We start from the raw sequence: 27,515 nt of genomic DNA on the forward strand, positions 1-27,515 counted from the left end.
CCCCAGGGTCATGAAATTCACAATTTTGGTAAAGCACCTTAAGACTTTTCTATCTGTGAAGAGTATTTGATTCTACATACCTGGAAGTTGAGAAGAAGATTTTTGAAATTTTTAGTCAATTTGACCCTTATTGGCCTCGCCTTCAGGCCCCTGGGGGGTTGGGACCATATAATTCACAATTTTGGTTGACCTTTGGCCATGGAAGCTTCCTGTCAAATTTCATTCAATTTGGTTCGGCGGTTTTGGAGAAGAAGTTAAAAATGTAAATTGTTTACTGACGGACGATGGACGACAAAGGACAAAAGGCGATTAGAATAGGTCACTTGAGACTTTGTCTCAGGTTACCTAAAAAAAGTATGGATACAAAGGGACATAACTCTGAAATGTTGGCGAGTTTTGCAAGCTCTAGTTTTGGAAAACTTTTAAGCTGCATGCAAGGTACAAGTAATACTTAATTTGAACTCAATACTTGTATCAGCTACATTAAAGTAAAAACGTTTTCAGTTCACTTATATACTGCTTATGTATAGCCACTTGTTACATAGGAATGGAATTACTTCTGTCAATTAGGAGATTCTATTTAACTGATACAGAAACAACCTCTGTAAGATTGTAAACTTGAAATATGGCACATCATAATGATCATTGTAAAATTAGACTTCTAGTTCAAACCACTGTTCACATATTTAGGGTATGCATATACCATAACTATCTGGCAAGTATTATTCTAATGTATATTTTTGGGGAAGAACAGAAGTAAAATGTAAAATTCATATTTTCAAATGTGTACATGTATTTGATGAGCTTTCCTGGTTATAAATATATATATATATATAACAATAACTCAAAATACATGTACTCAAAATCAAAATCAAAAGCCAATAGCAAAATTTATGATATATAAAAAGATTCTAGCCTCATTTAATCAAACTGGGCAAAGATGTTAGCCAGATCATCCAGGGTAGTCTGTGTGTGAGTATTGGTCAAGGAGAAGAGACCTGGGAGTGGAGTTTGTGTCTGTGTGTCAGTGAGACATGCAGAGCCCAGTTGGGGGGTTTGGGTAGCCTCGCTTTGGTTTGGTGTACCCGTAGTGGTTTGTGTGGCTGAGGACTGTGTGTCTTCCCCAACTATCAACAGCGGATCTTCTACTGGTTGGAGATCAAACATGGTCTGCGTCTGTATGTCAGTGAAGCTGAAATTGTCCAAGTCAAGGTCATCAGTAGTTTGGGTCTCCATATTGTTCATCAACAAGTCAAACACATCAAAGTCATTGATGGTCTGGGTGTGCATGTCCATGAGTGTTTCGGGAGCCTCAGTATTGGTCTGAGTTGACCGTAACAGCGAGTCCAGATCTGATGCTGAGGTCAGAGTCTGCACTTGTGAGTCGGTCAGAGAGACAAAATCACTGATGTTCTGCTGAAGGTCAGAGGTCATTGAACCGACATCCTGACCCTTTTCACTCTGTCCACAAAACACATTTGTTGATGTAATGTTAAATTCTGTTGAAACTGATGTTTTATTGATGGTATCCATAACTTGGGTTGAAGCCTCTACAAAGTCACTGAAAGTTGATGAAGGCAAGCGTTTTGTATAAACTAGGTCACTATCAGTGGAAGATTGCATCTCATCAACATCTGTTCCAACCGATATATCTCTACATGTTGAAATTAGAAAGTTCTGGAACTCATCTCCTAGGTCCAGATCTGTGGAAGTACCCTGGCTCATAATACTGCCTGTATTCAATGGGATTCTCGGACTTACTTCTGAAGTAGCAGTCATATCACTACAATGTTGATGTGGTACTGTCATGGCCAAACAATTTGTCCCTGTAGAGGCTGTTTTCCTTTGTTGGTTACCTGTAGCTCTCGGTCGTTTGGAATAAGCCTGATTGGCATGATGTCTACTTGAATCACTCGTTCCAACATCTGTGATCATAGATGCCACTGATTTGGAAGATATAAACTGATTTCTGTTCTTTGAAGCATTTTTGTTTTTACCCATTTTGATTTGTTGTGCAGCTGATGAGTACTGCAATAAATCCTCATGGCAGACATCTTGTAGGGGCGTTGCCAGAGTCTGACATATATTATCTACCATTCTGTTTGTCTGTACACACGTGCTCATCATGCCGACACTCTCGACCTGACATGTTGAGTCATTTGTCATGGTAACAAAGGTAAAGGGCCTGCCTGCTGATGTCTGGGAAGTTGAGTCTATTCTCAAAGGTGCCCCTAGGATTGGTCCTTTACGCCGTCGCCGTTTTCTTGCAGTTGCCTGATCGTTCACTGTCTGTGTTTCAATGGAACATACACTGCCTTTTTGAAGAGCCCTGACCTTTGACCTTGGGGTCATCTGTGTCCCAACAGACAACTTATGAATTGGAATATTTGCAGTTGCCATTGCAGCCTGTAATATGAGATCACCTGTTGTCTGTGTCTGTGCAGCATTGCGCTGATTATCCATTGTCTTCCGGTGCGGAATTGTAACATTGGTCTGCATGCCAGTCTCCATTACCAGAGCTTGAGTCTGTGTGTTGGCTATCTGGGTCTGACTACTGTTTGCATCACTATTCTCATTACTCTGCCCATCACCAGAATTATCTATACTGCCTTGTGAAATGTTCTGAATGTCAACATTATGTTTTTCCTTTACTTTCTCCTGGTTTACCTTGACATTGTCAAGAGTCACAGTGACAGTTGTTAATGGGATCAGGTTAATGTTTGGAGTGGGCTTACACAGAATGGGTTTGTGGTGTGTAACTTTGCCAAGTGCTGAAGGTTTGGTTGGGAGACCTGGTGCCGGTTGGATGTTGACCAGGATGACTTTAGGAGGCGGTTGTCCTCCGAAAGGATTCATATTTGGCAGTTGATTCTCCAACTGTCGTTTTTTTAACTTCTTTGCTTTTCTGTAAAGATAAGATAGAAATTTGCTTCACCATTTGTTAGCCAATAATATAGCTGATCAATACAATTGGTTGGTATCAACTTGAATAATTTCATATTAGCAATAATGTGAATTACTGGCATTTTCAACACACTAGTACTTAATTCAATAAGTTTTGATTAACTTTGTACTCAAGGTCCTAGTGTGTAAAATGTTTATTGTTTAGCATTAAATAATCATTTATACAAACAAAATTTAATTCATATCTTTTATTACACTTCTTGATGATATACAACTACTATACGTCTAACTTGGACTGGAAGACATGAGTCAATAACTGAAGGGGATAAAATAAAAGAGTACTGTGGCAGGCTACTGTGCTGCAGAGAATTAGTTGTACTTAACCTTAGAAGCCCCAAAAAGTTTTAAAAGGCTTAATTCAAAAGTAAAGAGAATACCCAAAGCTTAATTAAAATGAACGACAACAGAAAAGCTGTACTTAAACATAATATAAGATGCAAAGGAGGGTATACCAGGTAAGTACCATTTTTTACTACGTATATATTAACCTGAAACTATTTCGAATATGTCTTACATGTTTATGTAAATGCCAATATGACATCATACTTACTGTGCTGCTAAGTGGTCCTCTCTTGCCTTGATAATCTCAGCTGGTATGTCATGTGACTTCCGTTGACAGTGTGTGAGCATCGCTTCACGTGTGGTGTAAGGACATTGACAGGTCCCACACTTGTAGACGATGCCACATCTGACCTCATGGCGCTCTTTATCTCTGTTCAAGCCAAACGCAGCATCACATTTGCCACACTTGTATTTTTTCTCGGCATGGACCTTATTGAAGTGCTGTAAACAGGAAATAATTTCATAAATTCATGCATAAGCAATTCTGTTGTCTTTGGTAAAGTCAATTTTTCTTAAAAATTTTAAAAGTGACCTGCTCTTTTATGCACTAAAAATATGTAGTACTATAAGAGAAGAGGACATCAATCTACAAAATTGATCACATTAATCCCAGCCAGTACTAGTACATGCTATATTGGACAATTTATATTATGATCTTTCAAAATACCCAATTGCATGATATACAAACAACACTGGTAAATGTACAATGAAGTATCGTCTAAGATTTAGCATAACAAAGCATGACTTTACCCAGTGATTTTTTTTGGCCAGATCTACAGCCGACTTAAGGCTGTTTCCCCTTGCCAAAAAAAGTTGTATTTTCCCAATTTTGAAACATCATTTTTCCCAATTTAAAAAAAAAATTGTATTGAATTTCTATCTGGTTATCTGTATTGTATTTCATTCCTACAATATGTGAATATTATGGTACGATAGTTGATCATCATACACATGAACAGTAGATTGACAAATTTACTTCTGCGATAGGCAAGTTGGCCTCAATTAGTCGTATAAACGGTATAAGAGAGTCCGTAGACAAACACCAAGATGAAAACAAGAAAACTTCGTTTGTTTTGTAGTGTAAGTAATAACCCAGGAGGCTTGCTACTGACTCTTCATATCATGAAGCAGACTAGAAAAGCCAATAAATGAAGTGTTTTGACTTATTTAAGTATTTTGTCATTATTTGCTATTTTCCCAAATTCACCAAACACCGCAATTATTTTCCCAATTGAAAAGGCATAGGCTGTTGAAAAAATTACCTGAAAAAAACACTGTTACCTGTCTGAGAATTCAAATCCATTCATAACTTATGACTAGTAGCGATTTAAAGGCATTACCTCTATTTCCCCTATTGGGCCCCGCCCCTTCAGCCCCTCAGGGGTCAGAGTCACCATTGATGCAAATCTGTTCCCCTTCCCCCAAGGATGTTTTTTTGACTAAATTGGGTTCAAATCCATTCATAACTTTATGACAAGTAGCGATTTAAAGGAATTACCTCTTTTTCCCCTATTGGGCCCCGCCCCTTTGGCCCCTAGGGGGTCAGAGTCACCATTTATGCAAAATCTGTTCCCCTTCCCCCAAGGATGTTTCTGATCAAATCCATTCATAACTTTATGACAATTAGCGATTTAAAGGCATTACCTCTATTTACCCTATTGGGCCCCGCCCATTTGGCCCCTTGGGGGTCAGAGTCACCATTTATGCAAAATCTTATCCCCTTCTGCCAAGGATGTTTCTGACCAAATTAAGTTCAAATCCATTCATAACTTATGACTAGTAGTGATTTAAAGGAATTACCTCTTTTCCCCTATTGGGCCCTGCCCCTTTGGCCCCTTGGGGGTCAGAGTCACCATTTATGCAAAATCTGTTCCCCTTCCCCCAAGGATCTTCCTGATCAAATCCATTCATAACTTTATGACAATGAGCGATTTAAAGGCATTACCTCTATTTACCCTATTGGGCCCCGCCCCTTTGGCCCCTTGGGGATCAGAGTCACCATTTATGCAAAATCTTATCCCCTTCTGCCAAGGATGTTTCTGACCAAATTAAGTTCAAATCCATTCATAACTTATGACTAGTAGTGATTTAAAGGAATTACCTCTTTTCCCCTATTGGGCCCCGCCCCTTTGGCCCCTTGGGGGTCAGAGTCACCATTTATGAAAAATCTGTTCCCCTTCCCCCAAGGATGTTCCTGATTAAATCCATTCATAACTTTATGACAATTAGCGATTTAAAGGCATTACCTCAATTTCCCCTACTGGGCCCCGCCCCATTTGCCCCTCCGGGGTCAGAGTCACAATTTATCCAAAATCTGTTCCGCTTCCCCCAAGGATGGTCCTGACTAAATTGGGTTCAAATTCATTCATAACTTTATGACTTGTAGCGATTTAAAGGGCTTGCCTCAATTTCCCCTATTGGGCCCCACCACTCTGGCCCCTTAGGGGCCAGAGTCACCATTTATGCAAAATCTGATCCCCTTCTGCCAAGGATTTCTCTGGCCGAATTCGGATAAAATCCAATTAGAGCTTTTTGACTTGTAGTGATTTGAAGCAAATGTTGACGGACGACGGACGCTACGCCATGACATAAGCTCACTAATGAACGACAACAGAAAAGCTGTATTTAAACATAATATAAGACGCAAAGGAAAGTACACCAGGTAAGTACCATTTTTCAGAAGTATGTATTAACCTAAAAACTACTTCACATATATGTCTTACATGTTTATGTAAATGCAAATATGATATCATACTTACTGTGCTGCTAAGTGGTCCTCTCTTGCCTTGATAATCTCAGCTGGTATGTCATGTGACTTCCTTTGACAGTGTGTGAGCATCGCTTCACGTGTGGTGTAAGGACATTGACAGGTCCCACACTTGTAGACGATGCCACATCTGACCTCATGGCGCTCTTTATCTCTGTTCAAGCCAAACGCAGCATCACATTTGCCACACTTGTACTTTTTCTCGGCATGGACCTTATTGAAGTGCTGTAAACAGGAAATAATTTCATAAATTCATGCATAAGCAATTCTGTTGTCTTTGGTAAAGTCAATTTTTCTTCAAAATTTTAAAAGTGACCTGCTCTTTTATGCACTAAAAATATGTAGTACAGTACTATAAGAGAAGATGACATCAATCTACAAAATTGATCACATTAATCCCAGCCAGTACTAGTACATGCTATATTGGACAATTTATATTATGATCTTTCAAAAGACCCAATTGCATGATATACAAACAACACTGGTACAATGTACAATGAAGTATCGTCTAAGATTTAGCATAACAAAGCATGACTTTACCTGTCTGAGCAGCTTCATGGAGGAAAAGTGTCTTGGTGAGGAAATGTTATACGGGCATGAAGTCATTGGGCAGTGATACTCTGTAGGAAAGTCAGCATTCTTGCCTCCATTTTTTGTGGAACTGCTTTTCTGCACAACAGAAACAATGAAACCTTGCTACTGTCACCATTTGTGCAGCAAAATGAAAGCATTAGTGTGCTTTTGAATATAGTAGGGAATGGATATTGTTATATATAAACGAAAGAAATGGGGATTTCTCAATATGTCAGTGGTAATACAAGAAAATAAACATGTATATATACATGTATGTAGTAATTACTACAGACCACTTTCAAAATTGTAGACAGACCTAGGGATGCTTGTTAAGATCTGTTATCACTTGTGTTTGAAATTCTGACAGGAAACTGAATTGGGGTATATTTCATATTAACAATTTGGGTATTATTACTATAAACAACTTTATCTCAATTAAATGTATTAATAATTAGGGTATCATTACTATAAACGACTAAATCTCATTTCAATGTGATCAGAATTTCAAATCCCTGTATATGTGCCGTCAACAATTAAGTGGGTTGAACAAAATAAATAAACTGCTAGCAGTTGTCATTGTATAGGATGAGATGGCATTACCTGTTGAACCTACTGGTATGCCGGACACACACAGCCTACACATATATGACAACATACATGTAGGGTGGCTACTGATCCAACTCTATACATGACATCAAGTGATAGAACAAGAGGCACAGTCATAATCAAATATATTCTCTAACAAAAATCTTTCTTAATTTCTTTCATCGATATCCCTTGTACCGTCATTGATTAGAACCCATTACCAGCATTTCTAGTACAGGATCCAGACTCATTCAAGTTCGTCCTAGCTAGCTAGTAGCTACAAACTACCTTAAATTCGTGTTGTTTTATCTTTTAAAAACAAAATAAAAAATGTTGGGTTTAATCTCCAATATGCCAACTCCCAGAGACAATTTCACTCAACCATTTGAGTTTGTCCTTTATCCTAAAAAATCGTGTAAACATTATCATTCATCTGAGGACCACGCGTTGACTAATCTCAGAAAAATATTGAATATTCATTACATTGGGCATTAACTATGATTTCAACCTGTTCAATCCCATGTGTTTTCCGGATGTGCATACGCAGACAGCTGGTAGTAGGTAGGATCTGACCACAGTTCTCTATGGGACAGGGTACATTACACTGGACATCTCCGAATGCTCCTTCAGGAGGACATACGATCCAGACACCCCTACTCTCATCAAGCGTCATTGCAAGTTTGGTTGGTTCACTCAGGTCTTGATTGGTATCATGAACAGTCTCAGCCGCCATCCTGACACTTTTACTGGTGTCATCCCTTAGAGACTATGATTTTCATGATCTATGTAGCGAAAACGTGTAATGTTCAACACTCGCGTGTCATACTAAGACAGTAAACCCATTCAGCTACCAAATTTGTTTTGGCCAGTTAAAAGCGGAAGCGGAAGTTACTAACAAAGCTATCTCCCCTTAGGATCGGCTACAGGTCTCACACAACTAATTATTTCACTATATGTTATCACCAATGACTCCATCCCCTAAATAGCTTATTTGGCGTTAAAATGTTGTGAAATTTATATCAAATTAAAGTTTGAAGATTTCCCTTCCAGAAAAATGATGTTATTGGATAGATTTGATATCATATAAGAGCACTTCAGTACTTGGAAGACAGTAACCCTGATATTTACAGTGAACAGAGGAACCCCCACCTGGGACATTCCCGCCTTTTTACACCTGGAATCCTACATCTTTCTATTCATACTAGGAATATATATATCAGATTTTGAAAATCTCAAGACCCTACTCTATATTGTCGTATATAGAAAGTACCCACTTCGTGTGTTATTCACTCAGGGAATGGCTACTGTACAAACCTAAGAAACACATTTTCTTGGTTCATTCTCACTTAGCCAACATTTGAAATTTACCTGTATTACCTGGCCAACATGTCAAACTTTACACCTGAGTGAGTTTCAGCTATAGTCTGTTCTTACTTTTCATGAAAGAAAATATGAAAAAGTCAAGTTGAATATGACTTATATAATAAAGATTTGAATGAATTTATTTAGGCTATTTATAATAAAGCTTAGATGTTTGCGGTAAATACTTAAACTATATCCAATTTTATTTAATCTACATACATGTATATTATGTATCTATTAAGTGGTCTATTAAGTTTCAAGTTTAAATTGTGATTTTAATAAGAGATGTATTAAGTACAATTGTCTTTAATCACTGTTTCACTATTACTTTAATCTGTGTGTACATATATATATATATATATTTTACAAAATAACCAATTTGGAAACGAAATCAAATGAAATCCATTCCCTGCATACCAGTACTTATACAATTCTATCAAATTAGCAGCTGATGCGTTTCTTAATGAGGTAAAGCAAGGCTGCCGTGAAGAAGTTTGTGCTATTCCAACTACATACCATTGATGAGGTGATGTGAATGAGATAATACCAAAAATTTCTATATAATGTCAGTCCTGAAACTAAACGATTTGAATTATTTACCCTCTGCTGTACGTTGAAATAAATAAGAAATAACGCAATAGAAATAGATGACGATGACGATGACATCATCATTAAAGTTTGAAGTTTTATGAAGCAGTCTATAGCCTTACCTGTAATTATCTCCTATTGTTCTACATTTCACTCCTAGTCTCACTTGGCCAACAAAATACCTTACCTGTATACCTCAAAATTCAGAATGATGGCTAAGTGAGAAGACACCATTTTCTTGAGGGAGTTGGATCAAGCGAAACACCAGCTGATTGGCTGAAATAGTTGTTTGAGACCTACAATAAATCTAGATGACATAATGACGCAAACAAATTAAAACAACGTCATTTATAACCGTGATTAACGGATGTCATTGGATTATCTATATATATATATATATATATAAACCGCGAAGATAAATAACTTGCATTACCAGAGAAATAGTTATATCTAAGAAGGCTCCACTCGGAACACCTCGGCCGATTCTCTACGGTAGACCGTAGAGAATCGGCCGAGGTGTTCCGAGTGAGAAGGCTCTTCTCTGGCTTTAGATTGTATGAACATATCATTGAAATTGCAAGGGGCAGGTTTAGTATATCCCAAGTAGCCTACAAGCTTTGCTAAATCTGCATTATTGGAGACTGAATTACATTTGTTTGACTGTTGCCTTATAACGAATCTACAAGATAAAAAGTACATCTATAACTTCTATCATCAGATCAGAAATCTTATTTAATTCTACATAATGTTATCCTATTTTCCCCAATATACTTATCTGGTAACTTTTGAAGTCATTCGAACTTAGGAAGACGGGCCTGCACACAAAGTTTCCTTGCCTTTTTGTTTGTCTTTATTTAGTATATAGGTCTCTGTCATTATGTAGCACGGCCGTATGTTGACTGAATAATTGACATCAATGTTAAATGAAACATTTTACACTTCGGTTTAATCATTAGAAAAGCACATTATATGACAAAAACAAAATTTGCAATTAAGGTCAAATGTTTCCTCTTGAGTATTTGTTGATGTATCGTTTGACACTTTTGCGTATTATAGCACACGTACAGTTTAACATTGTATGACATATTTACATATACATGTATCCATCGTGGTACTCATATCGTGTGTATTGGTTTACTATGTTCTTTGTTGCAAGTGTCAATTACTACTGTCATTATACATGTAAATCAACTAATCTATAAATGCAGCATCAGCTCTTATATTAACGTATCATATCTTACACACAAGCAAAAATATCACATATTTGAAAATAGCGAGAAACAAGAATTGCATACATGCCACAGCGAGGACGAATTCCCAACACAAGATCCATTATATGAGTTGGGAATCCATGCTAAACTCCTGCGCAGTGCTCAAAACATAAATCTCATGCAGCAAAATTTCAAAGTTCTGTGGCAAAATCACATGCAGTGACACAAGACAATAATTACATATATCTTTCTTCTTCATCTAAGTAATCTCTGACTGCGAATAAATTAGCATATACGCAGGCTCAGCGGTTAATAAGCGCAGGAATCGGTAACATATAATTATGACGTCGTCTATTTGTGACGTTACCAGAACGTCAACTAGACAATGCCATTTTGAAAGGACTGATCAACGCAACATATCTTTTAACGTTTTCTTTTGTTACTCGATGATCTCTGCACAAAAGGCCAACGTCAAGTGGGTTCTTTTTCGTAAAAAAACCCCAAACTGAATATTGCGGAAATTGGCGCATATTTAACTTATCCACGAGGTTAGTCAACAACAAATGGCTGAATTCACAATCCACAATTTCCGTCTCAGATTACTATTGCTGTCAAGTACAGCGTGTTTACGTAGATTTATTGGAATTATATATTATCTTAGCAACTTCGACTGTCGTAGTTACCAACGTCGCGACATACCATATTTTTTAATTCGTACTGTATTAAACGATTTGTTTGATGTAAATATAAGGATTGTACCTCATTTTGACTGCGTATACGGTAATCAACGAACATATCCTATGGAGCGCTAACGCGCTCAACTATTTAAATAGGAAATGTTCGTTGCCAACTACCAGGCCAACTACGGTCATACTACCGTTTACGCGGTCAAAATCCTTATTTTTTTTTTTTTTTAGGCATGCACGCGCTAAATCAAAAGTCAAGCTTTACTAAAATGATATATCCCAGTTTTGTATCTTTTCAATACAGAACTGTTCAAGCTAGCACTAGATATATAAGCAATGCAAGCAAACCGTAAGGAATTTTTATATGTTGTAATTGTACTATACATAAGATCAACAACGACCTACCCTCGTGGAATATTACATGGATATACATTATCGAATCAACACCCGAGATGCAAGACTGAACAGTGAGTATAGCATGGCATGAGTCGAGGTCTGTTAACGACCCATACAGACACATTCTTGTGGTCTAGCGTAAATATTGAATTAACCTCCCCTGTTATGAATGGAAAATTTCCACTCAGTGTGTGACCTGGAAAAGTCAGCATAATACTTCTCTATCATAACGCTTCCATTTCCACGTGAAGGATTTACGGCAGCATATTCAACGAGAACGTAAGTATAATTTATTTATTATTAGCATTTATGATTAGCATTTATGATTATGCATTTTTGTGTGTGTAAAAGTGGAATATAGCGACAACATTGAGCCTTGATCCGGACAATTTGTCACTCATGATCATATGTAGATCACTGATTTACATTTAAAAAGAAATCAAACAATGTGTAACAGTGTTATAAGGAAAGTTTTAAACATTGTAATTAAGTTTTCATTCACGTGTTTGCTCAATAACCTAATAGCAGATGCCATGGTTGTAGAGTTCACGTTACTGGTAGTATAATACTGTATGATAACATTATTAATATGAATCACGGATAGAGTGATGTTTATACAGAACAGTATATTTACATGAAGTGCATGGTGGATTATTCATAAATTTATCTGCTTGATTTATCTATTTTGATTTAAAATGCTTAGCTACACCGCACCCGGATATTTCACGGGTGACATCAGCTCTATAAATAGCCGCCACGTGTGAGTGTGTAATGTGAGGCACGTGTACATGTGTACGACGTGGTTTTTTAAACGCAAAGTCGAATGTTATTTTGCTTGTAATAATTTAAATATATATATATAGTTATATATATATACGTGCTATGGATTGAATTAATTTGCATATGATAGCACAGGTGCCTGACTCCTGTAACTGCATGTACATGGATGCTGGTTTAATTTTTGTTTAAATCCATCACCTGGACCAAAGGTCCGGTGAGCTTATGTCATGTGCGGCGTCCGTCGTCCATCCGTCCGTCCGTCCGTCGACATTTGCTTCAAATCGCTACTAGTCAAAAAGCCCTTATTGGATTTTTACCAAATTTGGTCAGAAACATCCTTGGCGGAAAGGGATCAGATCTTGCATAAATGGTGACTCTGACCCCCATGGGGCCAAAGGGGCGGGCCCGATAGGGGAAATATAGAGGCAATTAAATCGATACTAGTCATAAAGTTATGAATGGATTTGAACCCAATTTGGTCAGAAACACCCTTGGGAGAAGGGGGGTCAGATTTTGTCAAAATGGTGGCTCTGACCCCGAGGGTCCCAAGGAGCAGGGCCCCGTAGGGGAAATATAGTTAATTCCTTTAAATCGCTATTTGTCATCAAGTTATGATCCTGGGGGGAGGGGAACAGATTTTGCATAAATGGTGACTTTGACCCCCGAGGGTCCAAAGGGGCGGGGCTCTATAGGGGAAATAGAGGTAATTCCTTTAAATCTCTACTAGTCATAAAGTTATGAATGGATTTGAACCCAATTTGGTCAGAATCATCCTTAGGGGAAGTGGAACGGATTTTGCATTAATTGTGACTCTGAACCCCGAGGGGGCCAAAGGGACGGGGCCCAATAGGGGAAATAAACGTAATTCATCTAAATCTCTACTAGTCATAAAGTGATGAATGCATGTTCTAAAAACTCCCAGTTCTTGAGATATTTCAGACTTTAGAGAGTCTGGACTTTATTATTTCTTTAAAGCAGTTGGAATCCCCACACTATAACCATATACATAATGTATAGCATTGTTTGAGATTTACAAATAAAACGAATTGAACATGAACATTAATTTGACATTTAGTCTAATCCAACCAGGTGAGCGATACAGGCCCCATGGGCCTCTTGTTTTTTAGTTTCATCGGGGACGTATGAAAAAAAAAAAATGTTTGCAAACTATGACGCGGATTCTTACAGAAGTTTGCAAACAATTGTTTTTTTAATACCCCGATGAAACTAAAACATAATTGACATCAACGTTTATGATTGATTTTCGAAAATGATTTTCTAATTTAAAACATGTTTTATGCTCAATTTTCATCGGGGTATGAAACAAATTTTGTTTGCAAACTGTATGAATCCGGGCGGATTCTTACAGAAATTTGCAAACAAAATTTGTTTCATACCCCGAGGAAACTAAAAAATAATTGACATCAACGCTTATAATTAATTTTTGAAAATGATTTTCTAATTTAAAACATGTTTTATGCACAATTTTACTGGTTTTAAATGGGATTATTTTTCTCAAATCAATAAGCAACGTCAATTGTCGTATTGTGACGTCACATTTTTCGCGCCATTCTCGGAATTTCTTTCTTAGAAGAATGAAAAGAATTTTTCGACCAATCACATTTGAGTATTTACCATGAAAACAAAGAAAAATTAATCATAGAAGAATGAAAAGAATTTTTTTCGACCAATCACATTTGAGTATTTACCTTGAAAATAAAGAAAAATTAATTATAGAAGAATGAAAAGAATTTTTCGACCAATCACATTTGAGTTTTTACCATGAAAACAAAGAAAAATTAATTATAGTGGTATAAACAAAAACTCAACCAATCAGAAAGCCGCATTCTGCGTACAATTGAAAATTAATTATAAAATAATAACATATAAGAGTATATGTACTCTTATATTTTATTATTTTATAAAACGAGTCAGACACCTGTGATGATAGTCATAACGGTTACCATCCATTATATTGTGTGCATGATGTACGTCCATACATATATGCACAGGGACTTGGCAAGATTCCCAATCCCCGGTCAATACATGTATGTACACACATATATTGATATTGATGCTGTGATTCCATGTATTAAATTACCCGATATTACAGATCAGAGAAAAATTAGAGTACATTATTTTGTTCTGTTTTTGCTCTAAAATCATGGATAAATTGCGGATTTATAACGGAACACTATAGCATACACTGCATTCTCGAAGCTTGACACGACCACAGTTTTATACAGGAATCTAGCTGGACATACAATGTAAATATCCAAAACACCAAAACTCATTTCATTACACTTGTAGCGGAAGTGATCTTGACTTAACGCAGGATAGGTACAGTAGCTGAAATGGTTAGAGCGTCCGCCTCGAGTTCGAGGGTCCCATGTTCGAGTCCCGGCCTGGTCGTTCCATTTTCCCTCTCCTGTTACACACACCATTGAAACTGTTCAATACTATAACCAAATCACTTTCACATCTGTGAGAAGTCTAGTCGATTTGTCAATGAATACCGTTAAAGTGTGGCCGTATCGACCCAACTTGAAGCGCGTCATATAAAGCGCGACAAGAGTAACTAATTAAGATAACAATACATAGCCACAAACACCATCGATCAACTCCAGTAGCAGTATTTTCCCGCGGTACAGTTAATCGTGATAGCTCGATAGATGATTGAGGACGAGAATGTTTTGTTTTTTTTCAAATACCTGTTATAATTTCAGATTAATTAGCATTTAGCAGCTATTCTTGATTGTTTACTTGCTGTGTTCATCGCTCCGTGAACAATCATGTATATTTTGAGGCGGGGTCTCCTTGTAGTAGTTGGTGAAAACTTCACTTAACAACATGCGGGAGGACCGGCTAAAACGATCATGGTAAAGTGTATTGCCCATGAATACAACCACGACACCACGTACCAATCCGTTTCTTAGCTTCCCTAGAAACACTAACTTTACTGACACGAGTAGGGAGCGTCGAACCACGCACCCCGGAACAGTTAGCGCGAGACTGTTTATCAGATATATATCTAGCTTAACCGCCAATGATTATAGTATATATATTCAGATGCCCTAGTTATCTGTATAATTTTCATATTTTTGTAATTTTTAAAAGAATTCCCTATACTTAGTGTCCCAAGTCAGGCGAGGAATGAAATAGAATACTTCCAGTAAGATTTTATGCTGGATCCTGACGTCATGCGGAAATAACGTGCCAGGAGGTCATTTAGTATTGTTAATGTTTTCAGATGCCGGGGAAATAGTTTCCCTCAAAGGCTGCTTGAAATACTATGTAAAATAAGTTATGTAATGAAAAATATACTTCCTGTGAATAGTTGTATGGTATGACAGTGTAACCTCTGACAGCGACATCTGGAGTTTAGTTGTAGAAAATGTTGTTTCGCAATAACGAGCGATACTCTGACACACAATGTCTTTGCGTGAGAGACGGTCGTCAAGTTATGGAAGTGTTTCAAAATATAATGTAATCGGTACACGGGGTTCTGAGGGAATATGTCTACCTGCTGTCAATACACGTAATAAAGATCGTCTAATCGGTGCATTAACAGGCGGGGCGAGTGCCAGTGGTCCGGATGGATGGTTGGGTACATCAAGGGTTGTAATAAATATCAATACCGAACTGTATCAGTTTAGTCTTATGATATATTTTTACGTTTATTATCGGATATTTGACATTTTTTCTTATTTTTCGAACCTCAAATAACTAAAATGTTTAAATATCCGATAATAAACGTAAACAATCACGATATGAACCTTCGAAGTCTTAAATTATAAGACTAGGTATCAGCTATATAACCTGAGTAACACATTGCAATACAAGTCAATTAAAGAAAAAGCACAGTGATTACTAACCTATAAATATCGGTGGTACGTGTTGGTGTTTGACTATTTCACAAATATCACATAACTTCATAGTGTTAATAGAAATGAAATGTCGTAAAGCTTAGCAATGTTTGAAATGTCTCAAGGAAAGAAGAAAGCTAGATTTTGTTCTGATAATCTATCTAGGTGAAACATACTTCTATAAATTTTGTCAAGGGCAGAATATTAAGTCTAATATAAACAAAGAAAGTAAACATATGTAATTTTGAGCTGGTGAGCTGATGAGGGACAGGTCCCAAAATTTAAATTAGTTTAAATTTCAACAATCTTTTTCATATTCAGACACAAAATGCAAAATGTAAAAATTGTTATTTATGATGCACCTTTTATGACGCTCTTTAATACACAAGGCCTGGTTTAGCATACCCGCTGTTGTCTAACTGATCATCGGTTCCCAGTGGCGTGTGTCGAACAATTATAGCCTGGTATGACTAATTATGTGATGAACATGCACTTTGACGAAACGGAAAATTTTGTTTCATGTCGAAGTGTTCTTGAAAATTGGCAGACAGCCCATACATTCCACTACAAGTACAATGATTACTAGGCTCACAAACCAAGTAAAATATGTACCCTATATATAGCAGTAAGTATTATAGACGTGCGAGTACACGGAGTACATATACTGACGCTGTGTTGTGTGAAGTCCACGCTCTGCTGTTGACTTGGAGTTAGTTTTTTGAGCATTGTCTCCAAAAGGTTTCCTCGTATCAGGTAAGTTTGCAGATATATTGATGTTTCATTTCGAATCTTGTATTTGTTATGACACCATTGGCGCGAATGAAGTGTTATATTGTAGATACTATACTGTCACCTATACCAGATGTATGTCACAAGTCTCTGCCTATACATAGAGCTACCACGTACAATGCTAGCGTTAGCTCATCAGACAAATAGCATTAATTAATTGTCAAGTTGAGAATCCCAATGTGTATGCTTCTCAGTCAACATAACATTTAGTAAGTACATTATGTATATATATCATCAAATATCAACTCAGCCAAACGTTTCATGCAATCTTAATGTAGCAGACATGTTTGTATTGCATCATATAAGCCCGCGCGCATTTCCTCTGTCCCACAAGCAGACGTCTGTCAGTCGAAATGTCTAGCGTCTGGTGTTTGGGCGAGAGGAACCCGAAATAACATCACAGATACTGTTAAGGTTGGTTTCAGATATTTTAAAATAATAACTTTGAAAATTAGTTTTGTTTTTCTGTGAAGAATCTATCAATATCGATTTATACTGACGTTCAAGCGCTAATAACTGTATAGCGATGTATTACATCAGTTTTAATATGATTTTCGCGGCCTCCGTCGTCTGGCCAACAGTCCACATTCAAACATTTCGGACGGAATTTTATATACAATTATGTAGTTGAGGGGAAACATGTAAACTTGAGTTTGTTCCACAAGGGGATCAAAAGCAGGACCCAAAAGGGATAGATCTTATAAATTCTTCTTTCCATAATAACTTGACCTAGAGTGTCTTTGCTTAAAGTGGCATTTCTATTGATGAAATATATGTATGTGCGAACAATGATTACATGAGTGTTTGTGCCTACTAGTAATGAAATTAACGCCGAAATGTACAGAAAAATGACCAATCGTACACAAAAACCGTCCGTCTTTGCGGTAATTAGTGATACTAGTACTTCGTGTCAAAGTAAGGTTTTTCAGAACTTTATACTTGAAGAACTTCGCTTACCCTTGCGAGTAAACTGTCATATTAATGTAAAGATGATAACTTTTACTACTTGGGAAAACACATCTTTTTCATTAAGTTCCATTTTGACGCCATAAACTGTATTCAAACGAGGGAATGTCCCTTTAAAGGGGAACCGTGTTGTGAATGGAGTGTCGGACCTCTAGGGATAAAATGATATGACCTAATAAGGCTGATATGGATAAACATTAAAAATCCCCCCTACATAGAACCCATACACTCTTTAGATTTTGTTCAAGTCTTTCAACAAACTTACTTACATTTGAGAACACACGAGCATAACATAGAGAAACTAAACCTTTTAGACCCACTCATTCATAATTAAAAACAACTGTATAAAGATACTCGTCACCAACACCTATAGAACACCACACAGGGGTTTGGCACGATTTTCCAAATGATGGTCCATATATACAGGGGCTTGGCACGATTTTCCAAATGATGGTCCATACATATATGTATTATAGTGGACACTATACTACATATATGTATGGACCATCATTTGGACACTATACTACATATATGTATGGACCATCATTTGGAAAATCGTGCCAAGCCCCTGTGGAACACCAGGGTCAAATTCGATATACTGCTGTAAAATCATCTTCATCGAAGAAGGAAATCAGGAAAATAATGATCAAATTGCGATGATGACCTCGGCCCAGTTGTTCAAAAGATGATTAGCTTAATCACTTGATTAGTGAAAATCTCATTTCTCATTTACTTCAAATCATATGTATGTATATTCTTCCAAATCAGCAGAGACTGGTAGGTGTTATAGTTTTAGAACATTTTGTCAAATAAGTTTTTCCAGAAATGATTTTATCAAGATTTTAATCACCTTTTGAACAACCGGGCCCTGTACTTTTTACGCGAAAGTTTACAGTGTTTGTTACGTCATTGATCGCCATAATTACTGAACCTTTGATTCACTATTGAACACGTAAGTTTGTAATTGTTCTGTAAATGGCAAAATGTATGCATCCTTTAAAAAAAACAACGTTATAGGCGTTCGCCATCCAACTGCACACCAATATTACAGTAGTTTAAGTGTTTACCGACATACTTATTTCATGAATTATCTTTTCAATGAACATGCACTAGTCGTATTTTATGTCGGGTAATTGTACTGCCTGTCAGTAAATCGAAGTTTTATGATATTCAATTGTTACTGGAAGAAAAATAATTGGATCTTTTGTTTTTTGCAACATGTAAAAATATTTGATAGGAAATGAAATCTTCCGAACTGACTGTCGTAAGAAATAAATATGAAATTAAACAAAGGGTTACAATAAAATTATTTCAATTAAATTTTTCCACAGACCATATAGATTTTTAGGTCACCTGAGACAAAGTCTCAAGTGACCTATTCTAATCCCTTTTTGTCCGTCGTCGTGCGTCGTCCATCGTGCGTCGTCCTTCGTCCGTCGTGCGTCCGTAAACAATTTACATTTTCGACTTCTTCTCCAAAACACCTAAACCAAATTCAATGAAATTTGGCAGGAAGCTTTTATGGCTGAAGGTCAACCAAAATTGTGAATTATATAGTCCCCACCCCCAAGGGGCCTGAGGGGCGGGGCTAAAAAGGGTCAAATTGACTAAAACTTCAAAAATCTTCTTCTCTACTCTCAGATATGGTGGAATAAAACACTCTTCATAGATGGAAGGGTCTTAAGGTGCTTTACCAAATATTGTGAATTTCATGACCCTTGGGTCTCGGGTTTGCCCCTGGGGAGGGGGTAAACTTTACTATAGTTTATATAGGGAAATCACATTTTTGACTATAATTTGTTGGATTTCTATTGGAATTCATTCTAACTTAGTTAACATTATCAGTATGGGATAACAGATTGATGGTATGCACATGTTGGCCCTGACTGACCAAAATTGTGAATTTCCTGACCCTGGGGGCTCACGTTTGCCCCTGGGGAGGGGGTACACTTTACTATAGTTTATATAGGGAAATCATATTTTTGACTATTTTTTGTTGGATTTCTATTGGAATTCATTCTAATTTGGTTAATATTATCAGCTTGTGATGGCAGTTTGATGGTATACACATGTTGGCACTGACTGACCCCAGGGGCTAATGGTCGGGTCTAAAAAGGGTCAAATTGACTAAAACTTCAAAAATCTTCTTCTCTAATATCAGATATGATGGAATCAAATACTCTTCATAGATTGAAGGGTCTTAAGGTGCTTTACCAAAATTGTGAATTTCCTGACCCTTGGGTCTCACGGCCCCTGGGGAGGGGGTAAAATTTACTATAGTTTATATAGGGAAATCATATTTTTGACTATTTTTTGTTGGATTTCTATTGGAATTCATTCTAATTTGGTTAATATTATCAGCTTGCGATGGCAGTTTGATGGTATACACATGTTGGCACTGACTGACCCCAGGGGCTGTTGGTCGGGTCTAAAAAGGGTCAAATTGACTAAAACTTCAAAAATCTTCTTCTCTAATCTCAGATATGATGGAATCAAATACTCTTCATAGATTGAAGGGTCTTAAGGTGCTTTACCAAAATTGTGAATTTCCTGACCCTTGGGTCTCACGGCCCCTGGGGAGGGGGTAAAATTTACTATAGTTAATATAGGGAGATTTCATTTTTGACTATTATTTCTGTGATTTCTATTGGAATTCATTATAATTTGGTTAACATTATCAGCATTGGATGGCAGTTTGATGGTATGCACATGTTGGTCCTGACTGACCCCTAGGGGCTGATGGGTGGGCTCAAAAAGGGTCAATTAAATTAACTGAAATATTTCAAATCTCAGGTCACCGTTAAGGCCCATGGGCCTCTTATTATGTTTGTAGTTCATGCATGTAGATATAAAATGTTGTTATTGTGACCAATAATTTACTACTTGTCAATCTATGTCTTTATTTTGTGAGAAGGACTTTTTTATGTTAAAACAAATGTTCCCCATCCGTTTGTTAACTATTTACGGATGTTTGCGTAAGCAGACGTCTGAAGGATCTATTATACGGGTATCTTTTATGTCAAGGACCCTCGAAAATCAGTGAGACTCGCACTCCACTGCGGGGTTGCGGTGGCCGAGTGGTTAAGGTGTCCCGACACTTTAACACTAGCCCTCCACCTCTGGGTTGCGGGTTCGAAACCTACGTGGGGCAGTTGCCAGGTACTGACCGTAGGCCGGTGGTTTTTCTCCGGGTACTCCGGCTTTCCTCCACCTTTAAAACCTGGCACATCCTTAAATGACCCTGGCTGTTAATAGGACGTTAAACAAAAAACAAAAACAAAAACAAAGCACTCCACTTTAGAACTAAACAAGTCAACACGATCCGGGCTTGTGTCTCATTATTATTTATTATACATCATATATCCGGTAGCTCTGTCGTGTCATTGTAACTAGACTACAACATGTTGTGTTCATTAATCGTACGGTATCGCTGACTCTCAGACATTGTTTAACACTCGAGGTAAGCATTGATCCACATATATTACAATTATTTAACTTAGATAATAATTTTTTTACTGAGAGACTGAACGCGTAGACCGGTATGAGGACCCCCCCCCCCCCCCCCCCCCCCCCTTTTTCGGATGAGGACAATTTTTTATAGCCTTAAAAAATTAAAAATGTATGCCTCCTTAAAAAAACGTTATAGGCGTTCACCATCCAACTGCACACCAATATTACAGTAGTTTAAGTGTTTACCGACATACTTATTTCATGAATTATCTTTTCAATGAACACTAGTCGTATTTTATGTCGGATAATTATACTGCCTGTCAGTAAATTGAAGTTGTATTATATTAAATTGTTACTGGAAGAAAAAGTATTGGATCATTTGTATTTTGCAACATGTAAAAATATTTGATAGGAAACGAAATCTTCCGAACTGACGGTCGTAAGAAATAAATATGAAATTAAACAAAAGGTTAAAATAAAATTATTTCAATTAAATTTGTCCACAGACCATATAGATTTTTATGTTTGTAGTTCATACGGCTCATTCCCCGAACACCAACTCTGGTGAAGACCAAGGGAGGTGTTATTGTAGGACGTTCTTTGAAGTTTAGTTATAGCCTGTTTCAATATGGAATACCAACTCAGGTAAAAAAAAAAAAAGGGATCAACTCAGGTAAATAAATCAGATATATAGTTTTCTAATACAAAGCACTATCATATAGATGATTTTACTAGTAATAAAAATGAAATGACGATATTTATATATATAATATATAAATAAAAAATCAAATTTTCAAAGCACTATGCCTAACTATATATTTTATTATTAATAGTAACAATATCAGATTACAATATATATATATAAAAACAAATAAAAATCAGAAGCTGTTTTCTAAATTCAAAGCACTAAATATATATATTACTATTTATAATGACAATATTAGATTAAAATATATATAAATAAATACATGTAAACTAAAAAAACAAAAAAAAAACAAAAAAACAAACAAAAAACTAAGTATTGTTAAACAAATATAGCAGTATATCTCGAGCACAATCTGGTTTTAGAAAATGATACTCAACCACTGAAAATATTATCATACCACATGTACTTATCTCTATCTATTTCTCTAAAAATAAAAAAACATGTACATGTACATATAAAATGTTGTTATTGTGACCACTTATATACTACTTTCAATCTATGTCCTCATTTTATGGAGAAGGACTTTTTTATGTTAAAACAAATGTTCCCCATCCGTTTGTTAGCTATTTACGGATGTTTGCGTAAGCAGACGTCTGAAGGATCTATTATACGGGTATCTTTTATGTCAAGGACCCTCGAAAATCAGTGAGACTCGCACTCCACTGCGGGGCCGCGGTGGCCGAGTGGTTAAGGTGTCCCGACACTTTAACACTAGCCCTCCACCTCTGGGTTGCGGGTTCGAAACCTACGTGGGGCAGTTGCCAGGTACTGACCGTAGGCCGGTGGTTTTTCTCCGGGTACTCCGGCTTTCCTCCACCTTTAAAACCTGGCACGTCCTTAAATGACCCTGGCTGTTAATAGGACGTTAAACAAAAACAAAAACAAAGCACTCCACTTTAGAACTAAACAAGTAAACACGATCCGGGCTTGTGTCACATTATTATTTATTATACAACATATATCCGGTAGCTCTGTCGTGTCAATGTAACTAGACTACAACATGTTGTGTTCATTAATCGTACAGTATCGCTGACTCTCAGACATTGTTTAACACTCGAGGTAAGCATTGATCCACATATATTACAATTATTTAACTTAGATAATATTTTTTTTTACTGAGAGACTGAACGCTTAGACCGGTATGAAATAATTTTAAATATTCCTATGAGGTATAAATTTTGATATGACAGGCTTAAATTCCCAGCTTTAGAGTGTTCGGGCAAGGGTGCGGTAGATGGTACTTCCTCAACCCTAAACTAAAGATAGTCATTCTGGAACGACGTCATGTCGACCTCATTATCGATATAAAAACTAGGCCTATGGGTGACTTCACTGTCCCAATTGGTCACAATAGCATGGTGTAACATTTACAGCATACCTGTATGAGTAACATGGCTATATATATATATATATATGTACTGATAGGCCGTAAGAATGAGTGCGGACTCGAATCTTGACCTCTCGTAACTTTAAATAGATTTGCACAGCTTGCTACTGTAAAAGTTCAAGGAGTAGTAGTGTGCAGCGGCTGATTCCCTGAACGCCTACATTTTGAAATAACACCCTACTGGCTATGTTTGTACAGTAATTATAGTCTGTTCTGGTGAAGTCACTTTTGTTACCTGTGTTTTACCTGTGTATGTTACCTGTAATTTTCATTGAATTTCTCATAAAAATCAAATGTCAATATTCAATGAATATACTGCACAAAAATACAATATATTGGAATTAACTATGCACATGATAATTGTCAATACTTATTTAAACAATTTAATAATGATCAAATTATTAAATATCAATAATATCAAATTAGTATTTATAAATGATTCGTTGAAATTGATATTAATTGATAATTCATTGAAATTAATATTTATTAATAATTCAATGAAATTGATATCATACAATACCTTTTGATAATTCTATCAATTTCATCAAACTTAAAATTATATCAAATACTTTGCTTTTTTCCTTAATACAAGTTATAATCAAAATGTTCTTTTTTCTCATTTGAACGCCTCTCTGATACCTGATATCTGATAACTGAAGATAATGATGTTGTTAAGTAAAAACCGCTCACTTTACTGAGATCAGTAAAAATGATGAGCTGTGTTAATGTAACCCAGGCTACGGATGGTGTGACACTTGGATATTAAAACCGAAGCTACATGTACATGTATGTATCTATATAAACTTCAAAATTATCATCAGGACTTATCATTCCACTGTTTGCACTCATACCGTTATTACCATCTTTGGCTTATACTCAGTTAGACTTTAACTTTATTAGGAATAGGTTATGAGACAGATGTACACCATCAACATCGGGACAGACTCTTCACCGTCTTCCCGGGGACCAACATCAAGGGATGCTTTTCCATTTCACCCAATGCAACGACGACACTATAGGAGACTGGTTCGCCGATCACCTGTATTGCCACTTGTACCACTACACCAAGTAGAAGACGTAAGAGGACATCCAGGAAGCTGACCTACACATTGACGTTACGCCATTCACAGACTACGTTGTTGACCGGTGGATAGAGGTGGAAACAGTTGGGAACCACTACGACCACGACGGACCTGAAGGACGACCAACCACTTAGAAGCCTGGCACGGGAAACTCAAAAAGATTGTACACCATACACATCCTAACATCTTCACAATTATACGGACATTCAAGGACATACAGCCAGGCTACTAATGAGATAACTAGACTTCAACGTTGCGCTGGACCCCGACCCAGGAAATACAGAAACATTGACACTCGCCTTTTCCTTCAGAAACAGAGACTGGAGTGAAAGTGGTTGTGCATATTTATATTATAAAATGTACATGTTTGAAAGTATTAGATCAACATTTTTTTTATTATAATTAGTTTTTTTTTCTTTTCTTTTGGAAAGTGTCGATCTAACCAACTGGAAGTCTAAAAGTGATAAAATTAAAAGCAAAATTAAACCTGGACTGTATCTGTATTTATCAAACGAATTAAATGATTTGATACGCCACGTGCTTATAATTAATTGTAATGTAATTTCAAATGACCAAGTCATGAGTGTAAGATAACTGTAAATGCGAGTGAAAATTACGAAGAAGCGAAAATTCTTAACTTACAGTGTAATTTGATAAAGTAAAGACGTGCTGTCGATTCGGACGTTATGTGTTTTTTTCGACAGAAACAATCGTGTATCGTTATATATAAATTATGACATTATGTATTGATTATAAATTCAGAGCAGGTCAGGTATTACACAAATTTTAATTTTAAAGTTATCATATTTCCGAGAAGTAAAATGTGATATCCTTTAGTGTTATGCTACATTTTAAAGGTATTTCTTGAGTTATGATTTTGGGATAAAAACAGATTTGCAACATTTACTTCTAAGGTTCATATGTAGTTAAAGACTTTATTTTTAATGATAATGACAATTATTGTATTCTCATAAAAGTATAGTCTATAAATAACACACAGGACATACATATATACATTTTATAAGCAAGGGCACTACGTATATAGAGTTAAGTCAATTACTTATTTGCTTTACGAACTTCATAAATGTTACCCATTCGTCATCTACTACAAAATGAGTTATGATATTGAATTTACAATCACTGGGTCTTTCATGATACAGTAAAACCTGCTGTAACGACCGCCTGTATTATCAAGATTTGAAAAAAAAGATCTTATTTGTTAATATTTGTAGATCACTGCAATTAAATAAATTATAAAACTCGTTTCCAATATCAAAGGTTACAAATTGTATTTTCCCTGGGAATGTTGTCCATCTACCGTATTCCATCGGTAATTTGATATTACACGCTTTAAATTCACAACAGAGAAGAGCTTATTGTGGAGGGAGATCTAGTAAATATTTCGTTAATTATTATATCCTGTTTATTCATTCTGAAGTCATTTTTCTACCTCTCCTTAAAATCCTTAACATGCCTCTATCGAGTCTGATGATCATACCCGAGGTTAGTTGAGACAAGGCGCTAACAATAGTGATGGGAATTGTTTGGATCAGTATCAATAGCTAGTCGTCGTAAAGAGAAAATAATATATCTTCATTGTGTGATAATTTTTTAGAAATATATTCCTATAGTGGTCATCTAGCGAGTGTCGTCAAATGGGGAACATGTATTCGAAGGACCACGCCTATGTTAAAAAAAACTTCACGTGAAAGATATATCCGGTTTGATATAAATATAATATAAAGATTACTCAAATTGACGTAAGTGTTGACTCATTTAGATCCGCATATAACTCGTACTGATACGAGCGTCTACATTTAATAAATTTGAATACGGGAACAATATCATTTAAGATTCACTTAATATGGTAATTACAAGATAAATATGTGTATTTTACTATGATATTCCAAATGTTTATTCATTTGTTAAGATGTTTTAAAGAAATAAAAGTATCTTATCTTGCCCCAGTGCCCCATATACTAGATTACTCTGATCTATTTATATATATGCATTGTATTACAAAGTGCATATCGTATGTACGTATGTTTATTTATATCAAGCGATGTATATTTTACACGAGGGCTTAAGTACATGAAACACCAACATTCTTATCAGTTATTGACGACAATAAATTCCAGAACACTGACTTATTATCGTCGTACCTTGTTTTCTGATATAACAAATAATAATGATTGTTTGGCCCGTTATAGACTCTTGGTCCGAACAAATCAGTGCTTGTTGTATGCGTATTTCTATAGTAATGATAATAATAATTAATAATAATTACGTCATTGCGGACAAATTAATTATAAAATTTCTGAGGCAATCTGCTCAAAAAATATCCCATGGAAAATTGGTACATTGTATCACAGACGGCCTAAATAGCATTACAAACCGGGAAATAACATACATGCGATTTTTTAATGTTAAGTAATTTTTGTAGCATTTGTATGTGTCCTTGATAATTACTTGTACATGTAATTATCAAAAAAACATTTTTAGATCAAAATTAAGTGCTAATTGTAATACTTTTAATATAATTAAGGTGTCATTCTGAAACTCGTAAGCATCCCCGTAGCTATATACACCATAGGTAATACATATGTACACACTGAAAACTATTGCAAATTACAATGGTGTGTCGTCTACTATATACATTTTGTATACGTTTAAGACGTGTACAAAAATCAGGATGGGAGATCGGCGAGATAGGTTAAGGAAAACTTGATTATTTGCCAACCATCACAATTCATAACCCGATTTTCCTGTGGCCCTGACACCAGACTTAGGCATTTTGACAGATATAATTATGCCTGGTAACATCTATCTGTCATGATATCCAAATCTGGTGTTAGGGCTAGATGAAACTCGGGATAGTTTTCATATTGTAGTGCGCTCTGGTCATACACCAGACATAAATCTGTCAGAATGTCCAAGTCTGGCGTCAGGGCCAGTGGAAACTCGGTCAAGAATTCATATAGCAGTGCACTCTGGCCCTACATTAGAAATAAATCT

At 36.3% G+C, this 27,515-nt stretch overlaps 2 protein-coding genes across 4 annotated transcripts in view; one reads left to right on the plus strand and one right to left on the minus strand.

The window, feature by feature from the left end:
* Positions 1 to 259: 259 nt before the first annotated feature.
* LOC117337989 (ATM interactor-like) lies at positions 260 to 8,109 on the minus strand. Of its 2 annotated transcripts, none has more exons than XM_033899149.1 (4): positions 7,740 to 8,109; positions 6,614 to 6,742; positions 3,515 to 3,747; positions 260 to 2,905 (listed from the first exon to the last, which is right to left on the minus strand). In XM_033899149.1, the coding sequence occupies exons 1-4, from the start codon at positions 7,962 to 7,964 to the stop codon at positions 922 to 924; spliced, it is 2,571 nt and encodes an 856-aa protein (XP_033755040.1). In that variant the 5' UTR covers positions 7,965 to 8,109; the 3' UTR covers positions 260 to 921. The 2 variants fall into 2 exon arrangements, with proteins under 2 accessions (XP_033755040.1, XP_033755039.1); XM_033899148.1 differs by lacking the exon at positions 3,515 to 3,747 and adding an exon at positions 6,066 to 6,298.
* Positions 8,110 to 11,630: 3,521 nt separating this feature from the next.
* LOC117337824 (ankyrin-3-like) overlaps positions 11,631 to 27,515 on the plus strand; it is a 38,780-nt gene continuing 22,895 nt past the window's right edge. Inside the window, exon 1 of one of the 2 annotated variants that reach the window (XM_033898947.1) lies at positions 11,631 to 11,753. The gene's annotated coding sequence lies outside the window, so the exon portion shown is untranslated. The remainder of the gene's footprint in view (positions 11,754 to 27,515) is intronic. The other variant, XM_033898946.1, reaches the window with a different exon arrangement.

This window comes from Pecten maximus, chromosome 11 (genome assembly GCF_902652985.1).
Source record: "Pecten maximus chromosome 11, xPecMax1.1, whole genome shotgun sequence".
In the NCBI taxonomy this organism is placed as follows: Eukaryota; Metazoa; Mollusca; class Bivalvia; order Pectinida; family Pectinidae; genus Pecten; species Pecten maximus.

What these genes read in the sequence shown, in the direction of transcription:
- LOC117337989 (XM_033899149.1), bottom strand. Translation starts at nt 7,964, where the DNA reads ATGGCGGCTGAGACTGTTCATGATACCAATCAAGACCTGAGTGAACCA. An exon ending in AAACACATGGGATTGAACAG is followed by an intron (nt 6,743 to 7,739) that starts GTTGAAATCATA and finishes TCTGTTGTGCAG; the next exon opens with AAAAGCAGTTCCACAAAAAA. An exon ending in CCATGAAGCTGCTCAGACAG is followed by an intron (nt 3,748 to 6,613) that starts GTAAAGTCATGC and finishes TCCTGTTTACAG; the next exon opens with CACTTCAATAAGGTCCATGC.